At 42.8% G+C, this 26,996-nt stretch overlaps 1 protein-coding gene across 3 annotated transcripts in view; it reads left to right on the top strand.

Moving 5' to 3' along the window:
• Positions 1 to 20,812, top strand: part of LRRC6 (leucine rich repeat containing 6) — a 98,473-nt gene extending 77,661 nt beyond the window's left edge. For all 3 annotated transcript variants that reach the window (XM_030219300.1, XM_030219284.1, XM_030219293.1), the window contains 3 exons: positions 1,484 to 1,579; positions 7,923 to 8,002; positions 18,202 to 20,812. In XM_030219300.1, coding sequence (XP_030075160.1) covers positions 1,484 to 1,579; positions 7,923 to 8,002; positions 18,202 to 18,385 — 360 coding nt within the window. In that variant the 3' untranslated portion in view covers positions 18,386 to 20,812. The remainder of the gene's footprint in view (positions 1 to 1,483; positions 1,580 to 7,922; positions 8,003 to 18,201) is intronic.
• The last annotated feature ends 6,184 nt before the right edge of the window (positions 20,813 to 26,996 follow it).

Below are 26,996 nucleotides of genomic sequence, written 5' to 3'. Positions count from 1 at the left end.
TCCCAGGCCTCGATGATGAACCACTCATTCTGCCTCCTTGAGATTTGTTTAACTATATGGAGCTTTAAAAGGGGTAACCCTGTTGGTGTGGGGTAACAAAATTAACAGAGGCAGGTGGTATCTTATAGACAAACCAATGTATTGAGTCATGAGTTTTGATGCCAAAGTCCAGTTTGTCAGCAGTACAGTATAGAAAGTGAAATAACTTCTGTGCGTGAAAAAAAAAACATGATTTTGGGGGGAGGGGTTATCCGTTAAACTTGAGATGGCCAAACAGGTGGAAAAAGCAACATCAAAAGCCAGAAGGATCCTTGGGTGCATAAGGAGAGGAATGACCAGCAGGAAAAAGGAGCTGATAGTGCCTCTGCATAAGTCTCTGCTTAGATCTCATTTAGAGTACGGTGTGCAATTCTGGAGGGTGCACCTTCAAAAAGATATAAACAGAGAGTGGTTATTAAAATCTTCAGTGGTATTCATCATAAAGTGTATGAGGAGAGACATAAAGATCTCATTATGTATACTTTGGAAGAAAGGCAGGAGGGGAGATATGATTGAGACATTTAAATACCTCCATAGCATAAATGTACAGGAGGTGGGTCTCTTTCAATTGAAAGGAAGCTCTGGAACAAGAAGACATAGGATGAAGGTGAAAAGAGAGAGTATCAGGAATAATATAATGAAATATTTCTTTATGGAATAGTTATGTCTGTGTGGAACAGCTTCTCGGTGGAAGTGGTGTTGATAAGGACTTTAGCTGAACTCGGAAAAGCTTGGCACAAGCACAGACAATCTCTAAGGGAGAGTAAGGGATAATATAAATTAGTAATTGGTATAGATGGGTAGAATGAATAGGCTATATGATCTTTACCTGCCATCTTGTTCTCTGTTTTTGTGTTAAGTACCATATATCCATTACAATACTATAAGTTTAATAGGAAATTATTTAGGATGAGTAATGTTAAATTGTTACTGCATGAGAAATAGATAACAATGTAGATACTGTAGGCTGTGAATGATTTTTGTGGTCTTGTTTTCAGACTGTAACAATCAACTCATTTTACATAGCCCACCGAACATCTTTAGATGCTATCACCACCAGTCCAAGCCAGATTGGAATCAATGATTTAGAGATGAAAAGCTCGACATGGCTGTGACAATTCACTGAGCTTTGCATTTCCCCATTTAAATAAATGGCAGCAAACAATATTGTGATAACAGCACTTATCTTTTGGAGACTTTAAAATCCCCAGTTTTTCACTATTCCCTGTGTCCTTTTAAAAATGCTTTATTGTAGAATAAAATGAATCAGGCCTATATTAGTTCAATAGAAAGTGTGGTCATCATTTCATAGACCTAGTCTCCATAACATTTTTACTACTGTTTAAATACTCATTAGCCATCTTTGTGTTTCTTCTGAAATTAGCTTATTTGATACTTGTCACACAGTGTGATAAATAATTTACATTACCCTGTTATGTTGTAGCCATTCCAACTTGTGCTTCCAACAGATGTGAAGCCTGATAGCAGCTGTGCTAAAAGATCTGAAACAACTGGACACTTGGTTATCACCATGCCAAAGGTATGCAGTTTTCCTTGGAAATTAAGAAATATATTAAACAGGGCAATGGATTAAACAATGAATGGTGTTTATGAGGATCTCTCTCTTACTCAGGTAAGACAACAAAACTGCATTATGAACATTTATAAATTTATTAAATGCATATGTACTGTATATGGAAGAAAAAGTAATATTTAGTGATATGAGGGTTGTCATATATGTATTGATTATCACTGCTTATATGTCTGCACTGTATACTCTTAAATAGCAGAACAAAGAAGATAAGAAAACAAAGGAAAATAGTCCTTCCTTAGAACAATAACACGACACTTGTGAGTCATGGCACAGAACAACCCCCATGCAGGGCTGGGCATGAGCCTCTCTTCCTCTAGGAGGAGATGTGGTCCCACCCCTTCTGTGTCATAGGATAGGTGTGTGCTCTGGTATAAACTTGAACGGGGACAGACGTTTTGCCCATCCCCACTGGAATGTAGCCCATACTCACCTGTCCCCACTGGATTGTCCTCCATCCCCGCCCGTCCTCACAAGGAATCTCCATCCCTGTCTGTCCCCTGTGTTGAAATAACCAAAATTGTGATAAAATAACCAAACTTACAGTAGACCATGTTGATAACTTCCCCTCCCAGTGCTTATGGGGATTTCAATTCTATCGACCATATCCTTTAATTTTTTTAGTGCTATTATAATTGATAAGCTAGCTTTGAAACACAAGGAAAGGACAGATAGGCTGGCTTAGCACTAGATTTCTGCAGGAACACCGCAGGACCTGTGTCCATCCCTGTGGGATCCCCATAGACCTGGAGGGGATCCCAGCGAGAACCGTGGGATTTCCGCTAACCCTGTTCCCGTGCAGCTGTCTACCCTGGTGTCTCCTGTCTTTGTTTCTTTTTGGGTATAGGTGCTCTGGATATTTGTTGCCTTGAGTAGGCCAGAGAGCTGAGGGTTTTTCTGCCCTACCTTTGGGCTAGTCCATTGCTGAGTCAAGTTTCAAGTTTTTACTAAATGTGATATATCGCCTAATACAAATTCCTAAGTGGTTCACAAAATAAAGCAAAGAAACCAATATTGAGGATGTAACACATAACAATAACAACAAATCAGATCCAATAAGTAGTATCAAAACATCATTGTTGTGCTTGTGCTTTTCTGTTCTCTTTTTTGCTATGTGTTTAGCCTGTTGTCTCAGTCCATCTTCTTGTCAGTTTCAGCTCTCGTGCTGGTAAGAAATAGAAATAAAATAAATCATAGAAAAAAAATAAGATGATACCTTTTTATTGGACTATCAATGTATTTTTTTGATTAGCTTTGGAAGGTAACCCTTCTTTTCTGATCTGAAGAAGGAGAGTTACCTTCAAAAGCTAATAAAGATATTATCTTATTTTCTTTTGTATGTTTTGTTTTATTTCTATTTATTACCTTTAAAAGTGGACTACCACAGCTACCACACCACTTTGCTCTTGTGCTGGATTCTTGCTTCAGTATTTGTGTGCACTCTGGTTTTGTCTTGTTGCTTCATGTTCCTAAATCTCTCTGCCTACAGTTGTATCAGACCTCCAGCTGAACTAGTCAGTTGTCCTTAGAACATTCCCCCCCCCCCCCCCCATATGTTCACAAAGGTGAACATTTATTTTTGTTACATTTGTACCCCGCGCTTTCCCCACTCATGGCAGGCTCAATGCGGCTTACATATTGTATACAGGTACTTATTTGTACCTGGGGCAATGGAGGGTTAATTGACTTGCCCAGAGTCACAAGGAGCTGCCTGTGCCTGAAGTGGGAATTGAACTCAGTTTCCCTGAGATGGGCGTCCTTGGTTTCCATTATCGCCAAAAATCAGAAACGACCAAGTCAAGGGACGACCATCTCTAAGGACGACCTACAGTGGTGGAAATAAGTATTTGATCCCTTGCTGATTTTGTAAGTTTGCCCACTGACAAAGACATGAGCAGCCCATAATTGAAGGGTAGGTTATTGGTAACAGTGAGAGATAGCACATCACAAATTAAATCCGGAAAATCACATTGTGGAAAGTATATGAATTTATTTGCATTCTGCAGAGGGAAATAAGTATTTAATCCCTCTGGCAAACAAGACCTAATACTTGGTGGCAAAACCCTTGTTGGCAAGCACAGCGGTCAGACGTCTTCTGTAGTTGATGATGAGGTTTGCACACATGTCAGGAGGAATTTTGGTCCACTCCTCTTTGCAGATCATCTCTAAATCATTAAGAGTTCTGGGCTGTCGCTTGGCAACTCGCAGCTTCAGCTCCCTCCATAAGTTTTCAATGGGATTAAGGTCTGGTGACTGGCTAGGCCACTCCATGACCCTAATGTGCTTCTTCCTGAGCCACTCCTTTGTTGCCTTGGCTGTATGTTTTGGGTCATTGTCGTGCTGGAAGACCCAGCCACGACCCATTTTTAAGGCCCTGGCGGAGGGAAGGAGGTTGTCACTCAGAATTGTACGGTACATGGCCCCATCCATTCTCCCATTGATGCGGTGAAGTAGTCCTGTGCCCTTAGCAGAGAAACACCCCCAAAACATAACATTTCCACCTCCATGCTTGACAGTGGGGACGGTGTTCTTTGGGTCATAGGCAGCATTTCTCTTCCTCCAAACACGGCGAGTTGAGTTCATGCCAAAGAACTCAATTTTTGTCTCATCTGACCACAGCACCTTCTCCCAATCACTCTCGGCATCATCCAGGTGTTCACTGGCAAACTTCAGACGGGCCGTCACATGTGCCTTCCGGAGCAGGGGGACCTTGCGGGCACTGCAGGATTGCAATCCGTTATGTCGTAATGTGTTACCAATGGTTTTCGTGGTGACAGTGGTCCCAGCTGCCTTGAGATCATTGACAAGTTCCCCCCTTGTAGTTGTAGGCTGATTTCTAACCTTCCTCATGATCAAGGATACCCCACGAGGTGAGATTTTGCGTGGAGCCCCAGATCTTTGTCGATTGACAGTCATTTTGTACTTCTTCCATTTTCTTACTATGGCACCAACAGTTGTCTCCTTCTCGCCCAGCGTCTTACTGATGGTTTTGTAGCCCATTCCAGCCTTGTGCAGGTGTATGATCTTGTCCCTGACATCCTTAGACAGCTCCTTGCTCTTGGCCATTTTGTAGAGGTTAGAGTCTGACTGATTCACTGAGTCTGTGGACAGGTGTCTTTCATACAGGTGACCATTGCCGACAGCTGTCTGTCATGCAGGTAACGAGTTGATTTGGAGCATCTACCTGGTCTGTAGGGGCCAGATCTCTTACTGGTTGGTGGGGGATCAAATACTTATTTCCCTCTGCAGAATGCAAATAAATTCATATACTTTCCACAATGTGATTTTCCGGATTTAATTTGTGATGTGCTATCTCTCACTGTTACCAATAACCTACCCTTCAATTATGGGCTGCTCATGTCTTTGTCAGTGGGCAAACTTACAAAATCAGCAAGGGATCAAATACTTATTTCCACCACTGTAAATGTCAAGATTTGGGCGTCCCCGACTGTATTATTGAAGCGAAAGATGGACGTCCATCTTGTTTCAATAATACGGGTTTCCCCGCCCCTCCATCGGGACATTTTGCGAGGACATCCTCAGCAAAACTTGGGCGTCCCTTTCGATTATGCCCCTTCACGTGAGTTTCATATTTACTATATAAATGTTCTTCCATATTGTCTCTTATGATATCATTTGTGTTCTGATATCTACTATAATAAAACTCACCCTCAACGTTCTGAAGTCACTCAGTCACTCCCTGAAGGGTTCATGGATTCATGGTGGTGAAGCCACAACACTGACCATGTCTCTCAGCCCCGCCCTCGCATGACGGACCAATCAGAAAAAACACATTCAATGTTCTGAAACACAAAGGACCATCACAAAACCGTTCCCAGGCAACACTAGGCAACGTAAGACGGACCTATCAGAGGAAACTACGTGGCAATAAGGGAGGAGCATTCACCAGCAGAATGGCTCATTATCTGTGCAGCACGGAGAGCACAGAACCACCGCTTGAACGAGAGAAGTATATTCCTGTTGTGGGTATGTGCAAAAATAGACCGGAAGGGGGGGGGGGGGGAATTTTTAAATGCCTAATGCCGGTACTGAAGAGTGCCGGAGGGCCTATAGCACAGACTATATTTGGGTTCGCTAGACGTGGAGTCGGTGGAGCCGGAGAACAGTGTGCCCCTCACCATCTGGGACGTGGGCGAACAGGACAAGCTGTGGCCCAGCTGGAAGGATTACCCGCGACCCAGCCAGCAGCAAATTTCCCTACTCCTTCCCTGCCTAGGAATCGCTGGAGACTGGCTGCAAAACTAACGAAACAACCGCACACCGACACACCACCTCCATCATTCGAAAGGCATCCACTCTTTCTACAACAGAAATGCAAACTAATAATACAAAACAAACAAAAAATACCCGGTTTCTCACGCGACTACAGGTAACTCCCTACCCCCTTCCTCTTCCCCTTTTGCTGAAGCGGCCAGGGACGTGCCCAACCATCCCCAGCCTCAGGCAAGCCATCTCCCACCTCGGGGATTCCCCAAGCATCCGGAAAAAGACGGCGCATAAATGTTCCAGCATTCCCCTGCAGCAGGCCTGAAATGGACAGAACATACCGGATCACTCCCTGATGGCCCGAGACCGTGCTCCTCTCCCTTCCGCCAACTTAAAACAACCATCCGTGTCCTCAGGCAAGCCGTCTCCCACCTCCAGGATGCCCAGAACCACAGCCCAATGGAAAAAGACGGCGCCGCTTCCCACAGCACATTTCACTTCCAGCGTTCCCCTACAGCAGCCCTGAAACGGCCAAAAAATACCGACAGACCAAGAACGTGCTCCTCTACCTTCCGCCCATCTAAAATAACACTACTGCCTCAGCACAACACAAAAAAAAAAAAAACCCGGAAAAAACAATTCACCACTCAGCAAAGGCTGACCCCCCTACAACCACATTTACATTTCACCAACAGAAAGACCCCCCTCCACAAACCTCCTTGACAGACAAAACCACACACACACACAATACAACAGAAACACACCCTCAAAGCCACACACCAATCCATCCCACTTTGCCAGCACAGTACAGCACATCCCCCAACCCCCCACCCAAAAAACAAATAAAAAAAGACACACAACAACCTGCACACACACCCCACCCTCACACACACACACACGAAAACTCTGTGACACATACACACACAAAAAAAAGCCACATGCTAGCACCCGTTTCATTGGTTTCGGAAACGGGCCTTATTTACTAGTTTACCATATTTCCGTTATGATTGTTCTACAGTGCTATTAAATATGTATATTTCTCATACTGCATCATATTATTACTATTACTAGTTTCAATTTTCCATAAGTATCCACAGAGAATTTATGTAGCTGATTAATAAACCCCTTCATGAAAAATTCAGTTCATAATACAGCTGCAACAAGACAGAAGGTTGTAAGTGGCATGATCACAATACACCATTTTTGCAAAAACTTCACTGGCTACCAGTGTAATACAGGGCTAAATTTAATATTCAATGTCTGATCTTCAAGGCCCTTAAAGGAAAAGGCCCTGAGTACTTGAAGAACAGGATCACCCTCTACATACCTCCAAGGATACTAAGGTCCTCCCAAGGAGTATCCCTAACTATACCATCGCCAAAAGACATTACACGATGTGATTCCTGCAAGCAAGCCTTCTCCAGAGTAGCCCCCACACTCTGGAATGGACCCTGTGAAATAATCCGCTTAACACAAGACTTCATACTTCAGGAAGCAGGTGAAAGAAAGCTTGGCTATTCAACTAGGACTTTAATAGAAGAAGTAACTAACTTGTTAATCACAAACACAAGGAGTGACACGGGGTATACATACTGCAGCAGAACATGTTTATCCACTCCTACCCTAACTGAGATAACATTTGATCAGCTTATTTTCTAACTTTTCTCACTCTTTTACCTGTCTATACTGTATGTTCCATCTTTGCTTATACCTTACACTGTCTATCAAAATGTTTTACTATGTATTGTGTTGCTATTATAAGTAGTATACTATGCCATACTTTGTCTTGTTATTTGAATATTTTACTGCTGTAATTGTCTATTGCTTATGTTTGATTTATTCCTACTGTACACTGCCTTGAGTGAATTCCTTCAAAAAGGCGGTAAATAAATCCTAATAAAATAAATGTCAAGCTCTACCTGCTGAACATCATCTTCAGTGAATCTCTACATATTATTGTTTAATAAATCCCAATAAATACATATCTAGGCTTGTAAATATTTCTGTTCAATTTTGTGAATAAGGCTTAAAGTGGAATTAATACTGTTTTGCTATATTCCTTTAGGCTACAGAAATAATTATGACAAAATTCAAAATACCGACAACAGCAACGTCTTCAGACATCAAACTAGAAACAAATACCAGGTAACTGAGATTTCTTTATTGCCTCTCTTGCTTCTGTTTTACTGGCCCCTTTTCTGCCTTCTCATTATATATTGCTTTCCCATCAAAGATAACTTCCAAATGTGGAAAATATTTGGGTAATAATCAAGGCTCTTATCCAGATGACAGCACCTGCTATCCAGATACATGTTGCTGACCGTGATATCCATCAGCACTATCTAGATAGTTCCTCTGAATAACCTTATAGACTGCTTTGGCTCTGTGAAAGCAATTCTGTAACTCGATGCCTAGTAGGAGATTCCAGCCAGATGTTAGAACTTACAGTAGAAATTTGATGACTGTTTGATGAGTTGTGAATGTTAACTACTCGTCAGTTCCTAGCCCATGTTGTTATTTAAATGTGAGGTTAGTTTATTTATTTATTTTTTAAAGATAATTTATACCCCGCTTTTTGCCACGTAAAGCAGCCCCAGAGCGGCTTACAATGAACTAAGGAAAACAATTACAATTGAAAGCAGAAGGGAAGAGAAATACAATATTTAAACAAATAAGTAGCAGGCAGGGAAAATAAAAAGAAGAGAAAGTAAAGAGTAATGAGTCCAAAATCAGGTGTCAGTTGAATCAGATCTTGACTTGCCGAGTCACGTTAAATCAGATCTTGCAAACAGGAAGAAACAGGGCCCCCTCAGCAAGCAGCACTCTCCAGGGACGAAGCAGCTGCGGAAGAGAGGACCAGCAGCCAGCATCACCGAAGATGACCACCCTAGGCCAGCAGCAAAGCCGAGAAGGCCACATGACAAAGACTTTCTCATCGCAGCCAGGGGCCGTTCATCAACCTCTCCTATCAGGCACAGCAATGAAGGCGAAGTTAGTGCAGTGCAGCAGGCAGTCTCATGCTATGAATAGCCGAGAAGTCTGTCAATTGGAAAGAGCCCTTCAGCGGTTGGTCCGTTGGATAGGAGGCGTCACTGGTCGGGCGAAATGAAGAGTTGAAAGGCCTGGGGGACCGACAGAATCGTGGCCAAACCACAGCTCAACCAATTCGGGATACCGGAGGCGATCGGAGCCAGGCGACCCTCAACAGCTGGGCTTCGACACCGCCGGGAGACAACGCCTGGAGAGACTGCGCCCAACCGCAGAAGTGCACGGAAAAGGCCACAGATAGTGCGAGAACTTGCTTGTGGTGGCTTTGGTTTGTGGCTGGCTCTCGACGCGGCCAGATGGTTCATCCAGACACGGGCCCAAAGGAGGACAGATGCTCCCGCTTTGAAGTCGGATTAAAACAAATGCGGGGCTGGGCTAAGTTGAGAATAAGGCTCTCTTTATTAAAGATTGGTTTGAGGAACTCCAACCAGGCTGTATGTTCTTAACAGAAACATAGATGCATTAGGGCTTTATGTCTGTCTGGTTTAATATTTTAACATTACTGAGAAAAAGAGTGGAAGAAGGGATCAATTGCATTCTCTAAGGACAAGCAGGCTGTCAGTATTCTCACAACTTTTCTTATGGAAGGCCTAGTCACAAAATAGTGACAAAATATCTAGATAAGTTTGACATCTTGCACAGTTCTCAATCGGGATTCTGTGCAAATTATAGCACAGAGATTGTAGATGGAACACTGTTGGCTGAGATTAAATTAATAAGAGAGGGTAAATAGGCAATTCAGTCTTTCAACTGCTTTTGACTTATTTGGAATTGTTGGAAATGTACTGGTTACTGCATGTTAACACACTTTAATGCATATTATTTATCTCTCGACCATTTTGTATACTGGAATGTATTTACTAAGAACACATGTTAACAAAGTTAGCATGTGGTAATGTGGCAGCATACTTTATTAAATTAAGCCCTTAGATTGTAAACCCCTTTAGTCAGCAGAATAGCAACTATACCTCTATGTATCTCACTGTGAGGGGGTTTATAGGGCGCTACCGCTCTCCCCACTGGATACTTTGTCACAGTGCCAGGGCCGCTTTAAGATCCATAGTCCCTCCCAAGGGGGAAGTAACATAGGAGGGGTGGAGCCAAGAAGAGAGGAACTAGGAAGCTTAAAGCGCAGGGCACATCTAAGCCAGCGAGGCACAGGGATGGAAGAAGCGATATCCCACATAACCTTCACTACGTACATCTAGCCTAGTGGTTAGTGCAGTGGACTTTGATCCTGGGGAACTGGGTTCGAGCCCACTGCAGGCTCCTTGTGACTTTGGGCAAGTTACTTAACCCTCCATTGCCCCAGGTACAAAATAAGTAACTGTATATAATATGTAACCCGCTTTGATTGTAACCACAGAAAGGCAGTATATCAAGTCCTTTTCCCTTTCCCTTAGTATAACTTGACTGAGGTAAACCAACCTTTTCAATTGGATACTTGTGAACCTGGTTTTGATGCCTGTCTGGCCCAGAGAGAGTGAGAGAGAACTTTACAGACTGTGTTTGGACTGCATTTGGACCTACTACTACTGCTACTTAACATTTCTAGAGCGGTACAATGGTTACGCAGCGCTGTACAGATTAAGAAAAGGACAGTCCCTGCTCCAAGGAGCTTACAAGCTAATGGGCGAAATGTCAAGTAGGGGCAGGCCAGATTTCCTGAATAGAGGTATGGTGGTTAGGTGCCGAAGGCGACATTGAAGAGGTGGGCTTTTAGCAAGGCTTTGAGGATGGGCAGGGAGGGGGCCTGGTGTATGGGCTCAGGGAGTTTGTTCCAGGCATGGGGTGAGGCGAGGCAGAAAGGACAGAGCCTGGAGTTGGCGGTGGTGGAGAAGGGTACCGACAGGAGGGATTTATCTTGAGAGCGGAGGTTACGGGTAGGAATGTAAGGGGAGATGAGGGTAGAGAGGTAGGGAGGGGCTGTAGATCCAAGTACATTTGTAGGTTAAAAGGAGAAGCTTAAACTGTATGCGGTACCTGATCGGAAGCCAGTGAAGTGACTTGAGGAGAGGGGTGATATGAGTGTACCGGTTCAGGCGGAAGATAAGACTTGTTAGCCACAAGCCTTTATCAAGACTTTTCCTACTGAATTAAAGAGACTTTATCTTTCTGTTCCTGACCCTGTGAAGTAACCAGCCTCAGGTTTTATTTAATAAAGTGCTTACCTTAATTTTACAAGCTAGACGGGCTGTGTTATTTGGAGGCCCACCCTCAACCCTTTCTCACAGTATCGCACTCACCTTGAGCTCATATTTGGAAAGGCAAATAATCAAATCTAGAGGACCAAGAAGTCCCAGGAACATTTTTTGGTACACTGTGAGATTGAGTCCCAAACATATCTTTACAGAAGAAGCTCTTTGTGGTTCAGTACCTGTACACAATCCTGGATGGGGCACAGAAGTTTTCCTAGTTGTACCCTAGAGAGCTAGGCAACCAAAAAAAATCATCATGCATTAAATAATTTGAATAATGCAAAATGTAAGCGTAAATTGCTTGTATTTTTACACAATATATTAGAATAGTATTTAAACATTGTTAGAAATATATGCAATTACTTTACCATATTACAGCAATAAGTAATGCATATGATTTGTTAGAAGGGGTAATATGAGGGATGAAAGGGATTACTAAAAGAGGTTGGCAGGGATATGCCCTATGGCATCTGAACTAAGATCTTAGAGATCTATTAGGATAGGGCAGTTGAGCATATGTATCGCTAGCTGATGTTCAAACCTAGAGATTGATTCACACTACCTTTAATAACTGTTTCTGCTGGGTAGTAATGTTACCTTGACCTTGAGAGAGAAATTGTACATCATCAGCGAGCCCAGAAAAGAAGATAAAGCTCTCAACAGGAGGAGAAAGCAGCTCTCTCTCCTCTGCTTGGCCCACATGGGGTGGGAATAATGATTTCCACTGCAGTTTTTCATTCCTCCAGTCGAACTTTATCTTCCCTTAGGGAATTATGCAGTTTTTCTTGATTATGCACACACACATAATTTCATAATTCCATGGGGTGTACTTATTTTCTTTCTCTATAGAAACAAGGATTTGTTCACCTGTGTGACAATGGTGAGAAATGTGGACGCGTTAAGTCTAGTCAACCTGCAATGCTTTAAGACATGCAGGATGGGCTTGGGGGCCATGCCCTGAATATTTTGAAGATCAAAACTATTGAAACAATGGTTGTTGTCAAAGCCCATTTCTTCACAAGTTGAGAACTCTCCACTACCATCTGCGAACACCTTCCACATCAGATGGGTACATAAGTGATCCCCAAGGAGATGGCTTTTTCTTCTGAAAAGATTTTTACCTTCTGTGACAAAACTGTGGATTTTTAAGCTTGTGAACTGTATTATTTCTTGAAATGTATTTCTCCTATTGGCCAGCAGGTGGTGTTTTCTTGTAAAGCTGTGACTGTTCTTTCTTTAGTTTAGCACAGAGAGGAAGTAGCTGCAATATACTTTTAAAATATGCTGTTCTGGGCTCTGATTGGCCCAGGAGTTCAAATCCATTCTGGAAATACCAGATTTTTCTCCAGTCTCAGCGAGAGGAGAGGGAAAGGGAATGGGACTTGATATACCACCTTTCTGTGTGTGTGTTTTTTTTTTTTTTGCAACTACATTCAAAGCAGTTTACATAGTATATATAGATACTTATTTGTACCTGGGGCAATGGAAGGTTATAAGTGACTTGCCTCAAGTCACAAAGAGCTTCAGTGGGAATCGAACCCAGTTCCCCAAGATCAAAGTGCACTGCACTAACCACTAGGCTACTCCTACACTCCAGGAATGTGATTTCATTTGATTTCCAACAGGATCCTCTTTGCACCTTGGCATGATACAGAAGCATTATGATATTTTTTTGTTTTATTTTTTTTACTTACCTTTAGTAATGCTATAGAAATAATTTGGAGGCTTTGCCTGAAGCAGACTTTTCATAAAATCAGCAACCATTGTGAAGATCCTTCCCTCCGCTCGAGGGTCTTCGGGATCTTGCCTCCACCCTGGCCACTCAGCCTCCCGGCCCCACTGCAGTCCACAGGGCAGGGCTCAAAGAAAATAAACTTCAAAAAGGTAAAAGTCACAAGCTCCTTTATTGTCAGGGATTCACAGTCCAGTAACTTTCAAAAGGGATCCGGCAGCCCTTCAAAACAGTTGCTCCTGTTTTTTTCTCTCAGGGCCCAGGTACAGCAGAAACACAACCACGTCCCCTTCCAGCTGCTGCACAAATCAGCTGGAGCCAAATTAACAGTCCCCACAGATAGGTTCCTCTGTAGTCCAACTTCACACCCCAAAAAGAATCCCTGTATCTTGTCCACCCCCACAGGGTTTCTGCAAACAGTTCAAAACACACAGTTCTGTGGGCTTCAGCCCACAAAAAGGAAAAAAAAACACTGTAGCTTACTTTCCCTTCCCCCACACAAAAGAAGGTTTGTTTTCCCAACAGTTCAAAATCCACAGTGCTTAGTGCCTTAGCACTCAGTTCAGACACACAGTCTCTTCAAGGAACACAGCATGAACTCTTTTGGGAAAGAGGGAAAGATCCCCCCCTTTCTGGGTCACTCTATTACTTCACTGACCCTCCTCCCGCATGACCTTTCCACTTTCAGCCCAGCTCTGACACCAAGAGTTCACCTGGTTTTTCAGTTTAGCTTTCAAGGCATGAGCCCAGGCAGAAAGGTCCATGGGTTCCTCAGAGCCGGCCTCCTGCTCCTTCTCTCCAGCAGCTTGCCAGTCCATGGGCTCATTCTCCTCTACTCTGGGCGGCTGTTCCTCTCTTACTTGATTATGTTCCAGGTGCCCCTCCCTTGCCTTGTCAGAGCCTTCTCCCGGGGAATGCTGGGGCCAATAATCCCTATACCAGGGTTTTCCCCGGGGATGCTGGGAAATGTAGTCCTTCTCCCACCTCCATTTTCTAAGGAGCACTACCTTTTCCCTTCTCTCTCTCTCTCTGAGGAATGATTAAAGGTAAGGCTCTGCTCTGTCTCCCTCGGCTCTTGAGCCTCCTTCCTTCTCCCCCTTCCACTTCCATCTGTTCAAAACCCTTATCCTCCCCTTCACACCATATACAATTGTGATTCTGGAAGGTTATCTAACAACCATTTTGGAGGTCGTATCTTGCTAAGAATGTAAAAAGGCTTGAAGCAGTCCACAGGAAGGCAACAAAAACGGTATGGGGCTTGTGCCAAAAGATTACGAGACTGGAAGACCTGAATATGTATACCCTAGAGGAAAGAAGAGACAAGGACGATATGATTCAGACATTTAAATAGTTGAAATGTATTAATATAGAAACAAATCTTTTCCAGAGAAAGGGAAACGGTAAAACTAGAGGACAGGAATTGAGGTTGCGAGGTAGTAGACTTAGGAGTAATATCAGGAACTGATGCCTGGAATGTCCTCCTGAGGGGAGTGGTAGAGACAAAAATGGTGACGAAATTCAAAAAGGCATGGGATGAACATAGAGGCTCTCTAGTTAGAAAATGGATGGTATAAAAAATTTTAACTTAAATGGCTGCATTTGTGTTGATATGTCAAGTGGTGATGGTGACTTCAATGCCAGGCAGACATTTGCAGTCTGTGTCCCATATACGGCAATCCAATTTAGGATGGACTGAAGAGGGCTTTGATGACAACTCCAGTAGCTGGAACATGAGGACAGTGCCAAGCAGACATTTATAGTCTGTGTCCACAAATGACAAGACAGATTCGGATAGGCTGGAGTGGGCTTTGACAGCAACTCCAGTAGTTGGAACGTAAGGTCAATGCTGGGTGGATTTCTATGGTCTATGTCCTAGAAATAGCAAAGAAAGACCACGATCAAGTATTTTATTTCATATTCATTGTTGGTTTAATCATGAATTGATAATGAGTGTGACTGTTGGGCAGGCTGGATGGACCGTTCAGGTCTTTATCTGCCATCATTTACTATGTTACCAAAGCGTAATGAGCAGACAGCATATTGAGGTGTACTCTAATAGAACAGTGTGAAGGTCAAGATGATATAAGTCGTATAGATACTATTATATAGTAGTAGGAGAACGTGTGGTAGGGTCTTGGCTGTTAGTTAAACACCAGATTGAAAATCTCTTCCACTTGAAAGCATTGATCATCTAGGGAAAGGTTTTTGAGCAGCTGTAAGACTGCATAGCACCGAGAGCAGAAACTAGAGACTGCTCAATTTTCAGGCTATGAAAACCTCAGGATAAATAAGGCAACTCTCCTTTTGAGTTATCAGTGCTGGGAATTGCAGTAGCTTGTGTGGTGGTGGAACTGCTGGATTTTAGAGAAGTGGGAGCCTGTTCTGTCAAGATGGGAAAGGGAAAATGGGACTTGATATACCGCCTTTCTGAGGTTTTTGCAACTATATTCAAAGCGGTTTACATATATTCAGGTACTTATTTTTGTACCAGGGGCAATGGAGGGTTAAGTGACTTGCCCAGAGTCACAAGGAGCTGCAGTGGGAATTGAACTCAATTCCCCAGGATCAAAGTCCACTGCACTAACCACTAGGCTACTCCTCCACTCCACCAGAATACTATGAAAATCGTGGTGCTTCGTATTTGCTGGAACTTTTGTAGAACACTCAGTATGAACAGAGTTGAAGGGCATGTGTAAAGGAACAACCAAGTCAATGGAACCAATAGGGCATCCAGAGCTATTCATAGTGTGGAAGGAAGGATTTGAACAGTAATGAGGGAGCTTTGTGTTCTTTTTGCTGGCAAAAGAGTCAATTTTAGGTGTTCCCCTCTTCTGTAATATGGAACTCAGAAGACTTGCATCAAGAGACCATTTGTGAAAGGAAGGTAGCCTGCTGAGTTTGTCAGCTAATGGATGTGATTAGCTATGTCAGAGTCCCAGATTCTTGCACTTCTCAGCAAAGATCAATATCACTGAAGTACAAAAAAAAACTCATAGGGGAAAAAGCTTCAGAACCTTTCCTCCACTTCTATATATTGGAAGAAAATATGGTAGGATTATCCATGGTAAATTCACAGGCATAAAAAACCTTTGAGTATTAATTTCATGGATCCTATACACAATGTGACATTAACTTTTAAACCTAGCCGAAATATTCATGCAGCTCTTATGTTCCACTTGCACCAATTGTGTCCAAAGTTTTGCCGGATAGACTGTGTCAAGATGTGAATCATGCTTCAGCTTGCTGTTGCATTGTCTACTTGTAACGTCACTCTAGGCATCTGGCTACAATTGCAGAAACAGAAAGGCATCATAATCTATTCTGATAATGCGAGTACCACACTCATGAGCCTCTCCTGGTATAGTGGCCATCAGGGTTTGAAATTTCACAGAAAAAGCAAGTGAAAGACCCTCTACTTTCTGAAAGATAATATGCTTATACTGAGCCATGCAGAACAAATGGGCAAAAGTTCAAGCAGAGATCTTAGCTCTTTGTGAAATTTTCTTTCCTAAATGATCTAACATACAGGAGTTCTTTTCCAGAGGAGTGTTAGAGAAATTTTTGCCTTTTTTTTTTTAATGACTGCTTCAGCTACTACTGAAGAGTGTGACAACTGGACTTTATTAAATCCTGGAGTTGGTTAAATGTTATATTTTGTGTCTGTACTCTTGGAAACAGATGTAACAGTAAGTGGATTCTGCCATATACAGGTCTGCTGTTCCTTGAACATGTCATGAACAAGTACGGTAACAATAATTTTGGGGCCTATATAAATTTAAGAAGGCCAAAAATGTTCGATCTAGGTTCTGTTTCCGGCTGAAGCAGAAATGGAATTTCTTTAGCCATCTTGTTGATAAATTTTGGAGATGAAATTTCTTCATATGGGGACTGATTTCTTGAAAGTGAAGAAAGATCAGATCCTTTATTATCTGGAGAGAGTGGTTGGATATCATAGGGATCTAGACGGTCCTCTACATTAGATGGAAATAAGTCCAGGGAGAAATTCTTTGCAGAAGCTCATTTTTGGACTTTGAAGTGGATAGCAGCAAGACAATGGAATCTGAACAAGTATCTGTGTGCTGGGAGAAGTCCAGAGCTCCTGTAGCCCATGGTGGTGAAGGAACAAGTAGGTTTTTGAAATAACTCTTCACAAAACCAGTAAGTATCTTTTGAATGAAAGAATGAGAATGCTACAGAAACTGGAGTGGGGTTGAAGATGAAGATTCCCACTGTAATCAACACTGGTGTAGAAGGTATAGGATGTTATTTAAAGGACTGCACAGAGAGGCTATTCTTCACTGAACATGTCTTTGCAATTTCAGGAAGATCCACAGAAGAGGTTCTAACACTTTTCTACTTCGTTGTTCAGAAAGTGAGTCTATGCACCTCCTATGCTACATCAGCACTTTTGGCTGGGGTTGGCGAAAGCAGTTCTTCCTAAGGGTCTTGCATGCAATCCAAAAGCAGCTGCACTGTAAACCAAGAAAGCTCAGGGGTTTGTGGTCTACTTTGACTAGTGTCTGGAATTTCCTTTGACTGGACTCAAGGTCATTGTGCCTAGAGGTTGATTGCCTGTCCATGGAAGATTCTCAACTTGTCTGTGCAGAGGAGTTCGTTTGTGATTTTCCAAGAAATATTTTGGTTTTTTTTTTTCCTTGGCTTCAAAATGCTGTTGAAGGCATTTCAGATAATCTTGTGACAAATTTTCAAGCACAATGCTTACATTCCTTTTAATCATACTTGGCACCCAAGCGTAAGAGATGCTTTGAATGAGTGTTGAAATTCAGCATCTTTCTATTACATTTCAGGCAGGATCAAAAACCTTACTTCAGTGACATTAATAATAATGTGTTTATTTTTTGTTTTAGAAAAATAACAAGTGATTTAAAAAAATCATATGCTACCTCCATCATTGAAGAAAATGATTTAGAAAAGTTTTATTGGAGTTTTGTTTCATGTTCGGCAGAGCTGATAAAACCCTCCTAAAAACAAAACTGGAGAGACCCCACAGCATATAGGAAAGGACATGCATATTCAGAAGATAATGCTAAGTTCTGAGCTCTGGGAGAGCAGTTCTAGCACAGCCCCATCTAATGACATCACTCACTTGTGTTCCTGACAGCTCTTGATCGCTCAATAAATAGTCCATTTCTATGCTGTACATTTTAGTTAATTGATTATACCAGTAGACTACCATTGTGTGTTTTGCTTGATTTCATTCATGACATTTACACCCCACATTAGCCCGAAATAGACTCAAGTTCAATGTAGCTTACAAGCAAACAAAGTGAATAAAGCATAATAATGTACAGTATATAACACAAAAGAAGTATGTTTACATTCCTGCTCTGTGTGTTTTCTTGTAGGATAAAAAAGATTGAGAAACTGGAAGTAGATCCAAGCAAGCATTCATTTCCAGATGTGGCCAATATAGTCCACAAACAGAAGCCAGTGGGCTATGGCCCAGTTAAATTACAGCAGCTAAAACTGACAGAGACTGAAAATAATGAAGACTTTGATGATAATTCTGATATTCCACCATTAATTTGAAGTATCAGCCACAGGGGCAATTTTGAACATGTCATGTTGATACAGATATACTCAGATGCTTTGTACTATGTTTAGCTGGTAGCCAGTTTTCAAAGGGAAACTACCCACAGAACTTCATCCTGCAAGGTTCATGAGTACAAACTTCCTGCATACTTTTCATCTGCTTTTTCTATGGGCAACAAGATAACTGTAATTTTGAAAATCAAATCTTTTCATATTGGTTTTGCTTTTCAACCTAAACGTAGGCCTGGGAATGCCTTGCAATCTTGTTGAAAGTATGCACTAAGTATGCGAAAGCCTACTGTACTTTCAGCCAGACTAAGGCTAATGATGTTACATAAATACCTTCTGTTCCCTGATCCCTTAAAACAAAAGTACAACCCTCTCCTTAAAACATTTTCAAAGTCCCTCCTCACACATTTATTAAAAATGTAAGCCTTCCAACCTCTTTATCTGCCACAGTTACTCATTCTCATAATCTGCTTTTGTACATATTTCCAATGCTGCCAGCTATCCATTCCACACTAGCCTCACACACTGGCCCCGTCCTCCTTCACCCCCCCCCCCCTTCCCTCGGCACTTACCTTGGGATCCCTGGGGTCTGTCCATCAGTTGCCTCTTCCAAAGTGTCACTCTGAGACTACAGGTAGGAGCCAGAAGGATGCCAGTGTTCCCTGAGGAGAAAGTTTATGCAACCTTATAAAATGTTATTAACTTTTCTAATCATCACAAGCTATGTTATTCATATTATATAATAATGAGATGATTTGTAGCTTATTTTTTAAACTTGTATTGAACTGCATTGTTGGAAAATAACATTTTATTACCAATTAATAGGCATGTTTGCTACAGTGCAGCTTATTAAATTGACCTGAACATTTGTACCCAAGGCAACAAAAGATTGTGACTTACGCAAGATCACAAGGATTGTTATATTAGCAGGATGGTGAACTCTGACTTTTGTAATTCTTAGTCTGCTGCTCTATCCACGAGGTTATGTTTCCATGTTAGCCCATCATACTGACAACACTTGGAGAGGGAAGAAAATGTAGTACTTATCTTGTTGGGCAGACTGGATGGACCATGTAGGTCTTTATCTGCCGTCATCTATTACTGTATGTTATTTCTTTTTATATGTATTTATTATCCATGGGGAATAACATGGTTTATTCTTAAAATATTTTCTAAATTTGCTTTCCCTCTATGTTGATGTCCTAGCAGGGCCTTCAGTCCTTGCTTCAGTGTGAGCTTCTGTCTGCTGGGAATTATAACCTCAAAAAGCATTATTGTAAAAAAAAAATAGAATTCAAACAGTACATTGGGACAGGAATCTTAACTTCTGATTGACTGCAGTATCTGCATTTGCTTTCAGCAAAACACTGTTGCTATAGAGACATTTTCTAAGGAGAAAACTGCATTTTAGAACTTTATTTTTTAAGCTCATGATTACTATTATACTGTTAAGAGGAGGAGCTATAATTTTTTCACAATCATTTTTCAGACCATAATTTCTCAACTGTCATCTCTTCAATTTTCTATTTCTACCACAGACCGCTTACCCGGCAGTAAACAGCAGTTGCTGCATGCTGTATGTTTACCACAGGGGTAGCGAGTAAGACCTTACCACTAGGCTAGTGGGTGGCGTTAAGTTCTCAGGCCAGAAAAGGATGTGCACTGATTTCAATTTTAGTGCACGTCCATTTTCCAGCCTCTTAAAAAAGGCCCCTTTCCTATATGCAGTAAAAAATGGCCCAGTGTGAACCCAAAAGATGCACTCACACTACCGCAGGCCACTTTTTACAGTAGCATAATGAAAGGGCTCCTAAATGCTTCCATGTTAAATTTTTTGCAGATACTGCGTGCTAATGTGAATATTATACTGCACCTTAATAACTCCCCTGACAGTGGCATTCCCATCGTGGTAAACCAGCATCTGCAATTCACAGGAGTAAAAAAGAGGGAGGCTTTAAAGAGTGGAGAATTCTGAAAAAGAACAATGATTAAAAGTGTTTGATGCTGTCTTCCTCTGGCTATATTATTTTATTGCTGATCCTTTTGTTCTTTTGCTTTAAATACACTCTAAGTCAGAGATTCCCAAACCAGTTCTGGGTGAACCCCAGCCAGTCAGTTTTTCAGGATATCCACAATCAATATATTTATGAGATCAGGTTACATACACTGCCTTCTTGGTATGTAAATCTATCTCATGCACAATCATTATGGATATCCTGAAAACCTGACTGGCTGGGGTTCTCCCAGGACAGGTTTGGGAACCTCTGCTCTAAGTAAACCCTTTGTGTTCAAAGTCCAACTTCTAGCCTGAACTAAGTTATGGTGAGCCAGTGGAGATTGTTATGCCAATGACCCCTACATGATTACTGGTCTTGACCTGGTCCCACTGACAAAATAAATATATTCTGGATGATATTCAGCCAGTGGCGATCAGTGTTTTTTTTGGCCGGCAGCAGTTTTATTCCCATATATTCAATGCCAGGCCATGTCTGGACACCAGCATTGAATGCGCAGGCCTACATGATGGGCTAACAACTTCTAAGGGGAAGTGCAATATTCAGCAGTTAATTGCAAAAGGTGAACCACATACAGGGTCCTTTTATAAAGCGTTGGTAAGCCCAATGTGGGCTTACTGCATGCTAAATCAGAACTACCGCCAGCCCATTGCAGCCACCGGTGTTCTGGCTTAAGTGTGCGCCATTTCTGGTGCACCAGAAAAAAATGAGTTTTTTCTACCGTGGTGCTAACCCAGTGGTAATCAGGCATCGCCACGCACGGCCTAGTTACCACCAGATTACCACAGCTCTTACCGCCACCTCAATGGGTGGCAGTAAGTGCTCCCGCTGCATGGCCACTTTTTGAGGCTTTTTACCCGGTGTGGTAAAAAGGGCCCTGGCATGCGGGAAAAACAGCCCCCATCTTTACCGCAGGACCCTTTTTCCCACATTGTAGGAAAAGGACCCCACAGACAGGACAGCTTTTTATATGGCCGAATTTACGCAGTTATCTTCTGTTAAATGCTGAAGATGCCTATGGACCACCCACAAATTAGCCAGTCTTGGCTTAGACCCTAACCACGGATCTTTAGCAATACTATCCCGTTAAGTACCTGTTAATATTCATAGCTAGGCCTGGATGGGCTCCTGGACATTTAAATCGCTTTGGATATCAGCTAGATTTAAATATAAGCACCCCACCTAAAACTGATATTGGCAGGAAAAGGTTACAAATCTGGTCATGAAGGCATCCCAGCCAGTCCGGTGTTCAGGATATCCACAACAAATATTCAGGAGAGAGATTTGCATCACTTCTTGGTATGCAATTATCTCATGAATATTTATTATAGATATCCTGAAAACCTGTCTGGCTGGGGTACCTCCAGGACCAGGTTTGGTAACCACAGGGTTACACTAATATGTGTTGGGAATTGATCTGGGTTAGTGATACAAGTGGGTATATACTGTACAGTGGGGTAGATATTTTTTCTATTCTGTATTTTCCTGTATGTTTTCTTGATAAATAGGTTGTCTCTCTCCTTGTTACATGGACTTCTTGCCATAAGTAATCAGATGATAGTGTAGATTTGTGTTTTATTTCCTCTTGAGTATTATATTATAGATGAGCTGCTCATGCAGGTATACATCCTGTTAACAAATCAAAAGCTATCTACATGGCAGACATTTCCTGTGCAAACAGTAGAATGTATCAAAATCATTTCAAGTTCTGGACTAATTCTACCCTCTCATATGTATAGGAGTAGTGAGAGGTATCTAATGAAATGGAACATAGTAACACAGCAGGTAATATAGGATTCACCTACTTTTAATTGACAGGAACACGTTCAAAATAAATACTGACTAATGGAAAGCATTGCAGTATTTTGATGACATATACTTTGTCAGTGGGCATGCAGAGAGCAGATTTGGAAAGATGCGGGTGGCGCACACATATGTGCATAGAGTATTATAATTTATTTTTGTGCAGGCATCTACATCAGCTTTAGGGCTAGTATTCTGTAAAGAAAAGTAGGTGATCACTTTTTTTCTTTATACAATAGGCGTAAATTAGGCACCATGAACAGCACTTGTGAATGATGGCAGATGAAGTCTGATATGGTCCATTCAGTCTACCCAGTAGGATGCCAGGGCAATTCAACAGATTAGCCACACACAATGGATTGATTCATTAAGGCATCTTATTTTTTAAAAAAAAGTGCTTTCACATCAAGTTGAGTATTAACCTATTAATTAACATGCATACAGTTCATTTCCTTGCATTAAAACATTCTAATAGAGTTTAAAACATTTTTATTAATATGAACATGTGAAACAAACCAAAATAATCAGTGAAAATTGAGGGGAAAAAAAAATCAGTTTTCCTTAAAATGAGTTAAATTGGATTTTTTTTAGCGTGTTCACATACAATTCACTAATTTGGATTTAGGATGGAATGTTGTTAGCTGACCACTAGGTGGCAGTTAACAACTGAAAATATAGGCCAACCAACTAGCAGTCTAACACATTCTATAAAGATCCAGAAAAGCAGCCTCATTTTAGAGAAAAATGAGAATAGAAGCTAAACCAACAACAGAGGAGGCTAGGTATACAGAAAAAAACAAATAGGAGGAGAATATGGAAAATGGCAGCAGTGAACTTCACATGAGAAATGGTTTGCTGTGGAGAAAAAGGCTTAAGGGTCTGCGAGCCTTGGAGACACTAGACAGCAAGCATAGAGGAATGATTAGAAAAGAAAAAACTGTGTTAACCTACAGAAATCTTAGCTTCCCAGTAATCCCCCAGAATTCTAGTCAGGAAGCATTGTATCTAAATCTTCACTGAACCTTTTCAGATCTGCTAGGTAAGTTTGTCTCAGACTGGTCCCTGCATGTCAGAAACAGGCTTGCTGCACCTCAGACTCAATCAGCATGTTTATCTTATGTTCTTAAAATTACTGCTTTAAAAAAAAAAAAAATCTAGGTGGGTGGGGTAGTCATGTGATACAGTGAGCCAGGAGGCAGCCTTTCGCTTGAGCTCTAAACCCTCCTCAATGAATATAGCCCCAAAGGTCTGAGGCCCTGATGCACAAAGCCTACTGTGCTAGGAACTTTTGCTTTAGAATGGTTGTAGCTAGTCTAAAGCAAACGTTATTGAGTAATGCACAAAGGGGTTTTTCCATGACTCTAATATGTGCCATTAGCATCTACTAAGAATCCTATGCAAATGTATCATATTGGGATCATTAGTATTATGATGAGCATTCCGTGTGATGCACATAAAGTAGTAGTACATAGTTTTAATGAGCTAGATTTTAAGCTGCCGGAGTGGAGGGAAACACAGGCAGCTGCAAAGGCTGCCTTCTTGTGCTCCCTACCTCGCTGCACTCTCCCCATAGAAAATACCTGGTGGTCCAATGAACCCTCTCCCGCACCCCCCCCCCCAGTGAACCCCCATGACCCCGATCCAAAAATCCCTGGTGATCCAGTGGATCCCCTCCTGACTCCACGGCCCATAAAAACTCCTGATAGTCAGTGGACCCCCTTTAACTCTAGTAACCCCCTTCCCCGCCCCATACCTTCAAAACATTGGAGGCAGGAAAGCAGGAGCAACATCTCCTTCCTCCTGCCTTTTGGACCCATCCTTCGCAAAATGGCAGTAACGAGCCCCTACCTGGTGCATCCTGGGATGCACTGGGAGGGGATAAGCACCACCTACGGATGTGCTGGGCACTGCCATTTTCTGAAGGACTAGCCCAGAGGCAGGAGCATGGAGGTGTTGCTTCTGCCTTCCTGCCTCCAATATTTTGAAGGCATGGGGAGGGGAGGGAGTCGCTAGAGTGAGGGGCTTAAGAAGGGGTCCATGGGACCACAGGGTTTTTTGATTTGGGGGGTCAAAAGGAGCACCAGACCACCAGGGATTTTGTGGAAGGGGAGGCGGTCACTAGCCCAGCACAGAGTCTTTTGAGTTGTGTGGGGGCAATGTTACTATCGGGCTTATTTTCGAAAGAGAAGGGAGCCCATCTTTCGACACAAATCGGAAGATGGGCGTCCTCTCAGGGTCGCCCAAATCGGCATAATCGAAAGCCTATTTTTGGGTGCCCCCAACTGCTTCCCGTTGCAGGGACGACCAGAGTTCCCGGGGGCATGTCGGAGGCATAGCGAAGGTGAGACTGGGGCGTTTCTAACAGATGGGCATTCTCAAGCAATAATGGAAAAAAGAAGGGTGTCCCTGATGAGCACTTCGGCAACTTTACTTGGTCCATTATTTCTTACGGCCAAGCCTCAAAATGGTGCGCGAACCAGTGGCGTAGCCAAGGGTGGGCCCGGGTGAGCCCAGGTCCACCCACTTTGGGCTCAGGCCCATCCAGTAGCAGAAGGGATTCCCAAGCCCTACCAGCTGAAAACTCCCCAAAACTCCCTCCTTGCATACCTTGTAAATAGCAGATCTTTGCCTGCAGCGAGCAGTGACTATATATGTTGTGGGGCCAACATGAGCAGTGTGTATTACATGCTGCTCGCTGCCGGTGAAAATCTGCTATTTAAAAGATATGCGGGGGGGGGGGGGGGGGGGGAGATGTTTGAGAGACCATATGGTATACAGGTGAGAGAGGGAGAGACCAAATCACTTGTGTCACAAGGTGGAGTTCTGCCCACTCATCTTGGGCCCAGGCCCACCCAAAATTGGGTGTCTGGCTACGCCCTTGGCGCGAACTGACCAGATGACCACCAGAGGGAATCGAGGATAACCTCCCCTGACTCCCCCAGTGGTGACTAACCCCCTCCCACCCTGAAAAAAAACTTTAAAAACTTTTTTTTTGCCAGCCTGAAATGTCATACTCAGGTCCTGCAGCAGTATGCAGGTCCCTGGGAAGGGAGGTATGTGTGTGTCAGCGGAGGCATAGCGAAGATGTGGACGTCCTTTCAAACATTTTGGATGTCCTGAACTGCCCCCCCCCCCACAGGGACGGCCAAATTTCAAGGGAGTGGAGTGGAGGAGTGGCCTAGTGGTTAGAGCACTGGTCTTGCAATACAGAGGTGGCCAGTTCAAATCCCACTGCTGCTACTTGTGATCCAAAATCCAAATAAATAAAGGGGGTGTCGGAGGGATAGCAGGCTTCTGTGAGAAGTCCTTCTCACAGAAGCATCCACATTTTGGACATCTGGACGGAAGCATAGCGAAAGATGTCCTCAACTGCCATCGCAGGGATGGAGGCATAGCGAAGGACATCCTCAACTGCCGTTACAGGGACGGAGGCATAGCGAAGGATGTCCTTCACCCATACTCTAAAAAAAAAAGATGTCCCTGACGAGCACTTGGACGTTTTCACCTGGACTTGTATTTTTCTAAGGTTGTAGATGGCAATTTATTTAAGGTTGTAGACGGCTATTATACACGCAGCTTGTCTGCATGTATGAAGCCATCTTTGGCATGCGCAGAGCAGCTACGCATAATGCTTGGCTGCTCTGCACTGGCTTCCCCTCCTTAGGAAGGAAATCGTGTGCAAATGAGCTAACAGTGAGCAGCTCATTTGCATGCAATTTCCTTCATGCATGCCCGTTCCATTCCAAATCATTAAGGGATCAGTAAGGGAAGGGCCTTTTCCTTTCAGTTAGTCCTCTGCAGTGCCCCCTAGGGTGTCTGGTTGCTGTGCTGGCATGTCAGGGGGACCAGTGCACTACGAATGCTGGCTCCTCACATGACCAAATGAGTTGGATTTGGTCGTTTTTGAGATGGGCATCCTCTGTTTCCATTATCGCCGAAAACCGGGGACGACCGTCTCTAAAGTCGACCATCTCAACAGTTAGGTTGACCATCTCTAAGGTCGACCTATATGTTGAGATTAGGGCGTCCCCGACCGTATTATCAAAATGAAAGATGGACGCCCATCTTGTTTCGATAATATGGGTTTCCCTGCCCCTTCACAGGACGTCCTGGTAGGACACCCTCAGGAAAACTTGGGCACCCCGTTCAATTATGCCACTCCATGCCTCTTTGGGCCCAAGTAAAGCTGGAAGACCCATCTTGATCCTCAAAAGATTGTCTTTCCAGTTGCATGGTATTATTTCAGATCCAGCAGGGAGGGCACTTTGTTATTGTACGAGGCAAATTATTTACTACAAATATCATTCTGGTATCTGTGCATGTCCCAAATGTAAACCAGCAAAGTTTTTTCAGAGACCTGTTAGTAGCTGTAGCCTCCCTTTCCAGCCTAAATATCTCTGTGATGGTATTGGGAGATTTTAATGTAACCATGGATCCTTCTCTGGATTCATTGGCCATGTCCTCATGGGAGAGGGGTGATCATTGCTTGAGAACTTTAACAAGATCACTGCAATTAGTAGACGGAGAATTTTGCATCCACATGAGAAAGACTTCACACACATTTCTAAGGTACATTGCACCATGACGATTATATTTTTGAGTCCAAATCCCTTTCCCGAAGGTGAAGAGTTCTGTAATTGGTACCTTGGAAATTTCTGGCCACACAATGACTTGGGGGGGGGGGGGGGGGGGGGGGGAGACAGCATAGGTTCACCTAAATGGAAAGTCCCAGTGCACCTGTATTATAATAAAGAATTTGGAGTTTTGAAAAGAAATGTATA

Source organism: Microcaecilia unicolor, chromosome 1, assembly GCF_901765095.1.
Source record: "Microcaecilia unicolor chromosome 1, aMicUni1.1, whole genome shotgun sequence".
In the NCBI taxonomy this organism is placed as follows: domain Eukaryota; kingdom Metazoa; phylum Chordata; class Amphibia; order Gymnophiona; family Siphonopidae; genus Microcaecilia; species Microcaecilia unicolor.
Note: the sequence above shows the minus strand (reverse complement) of the source record. Positions and strands in the feature narration are given on the sequence as shown.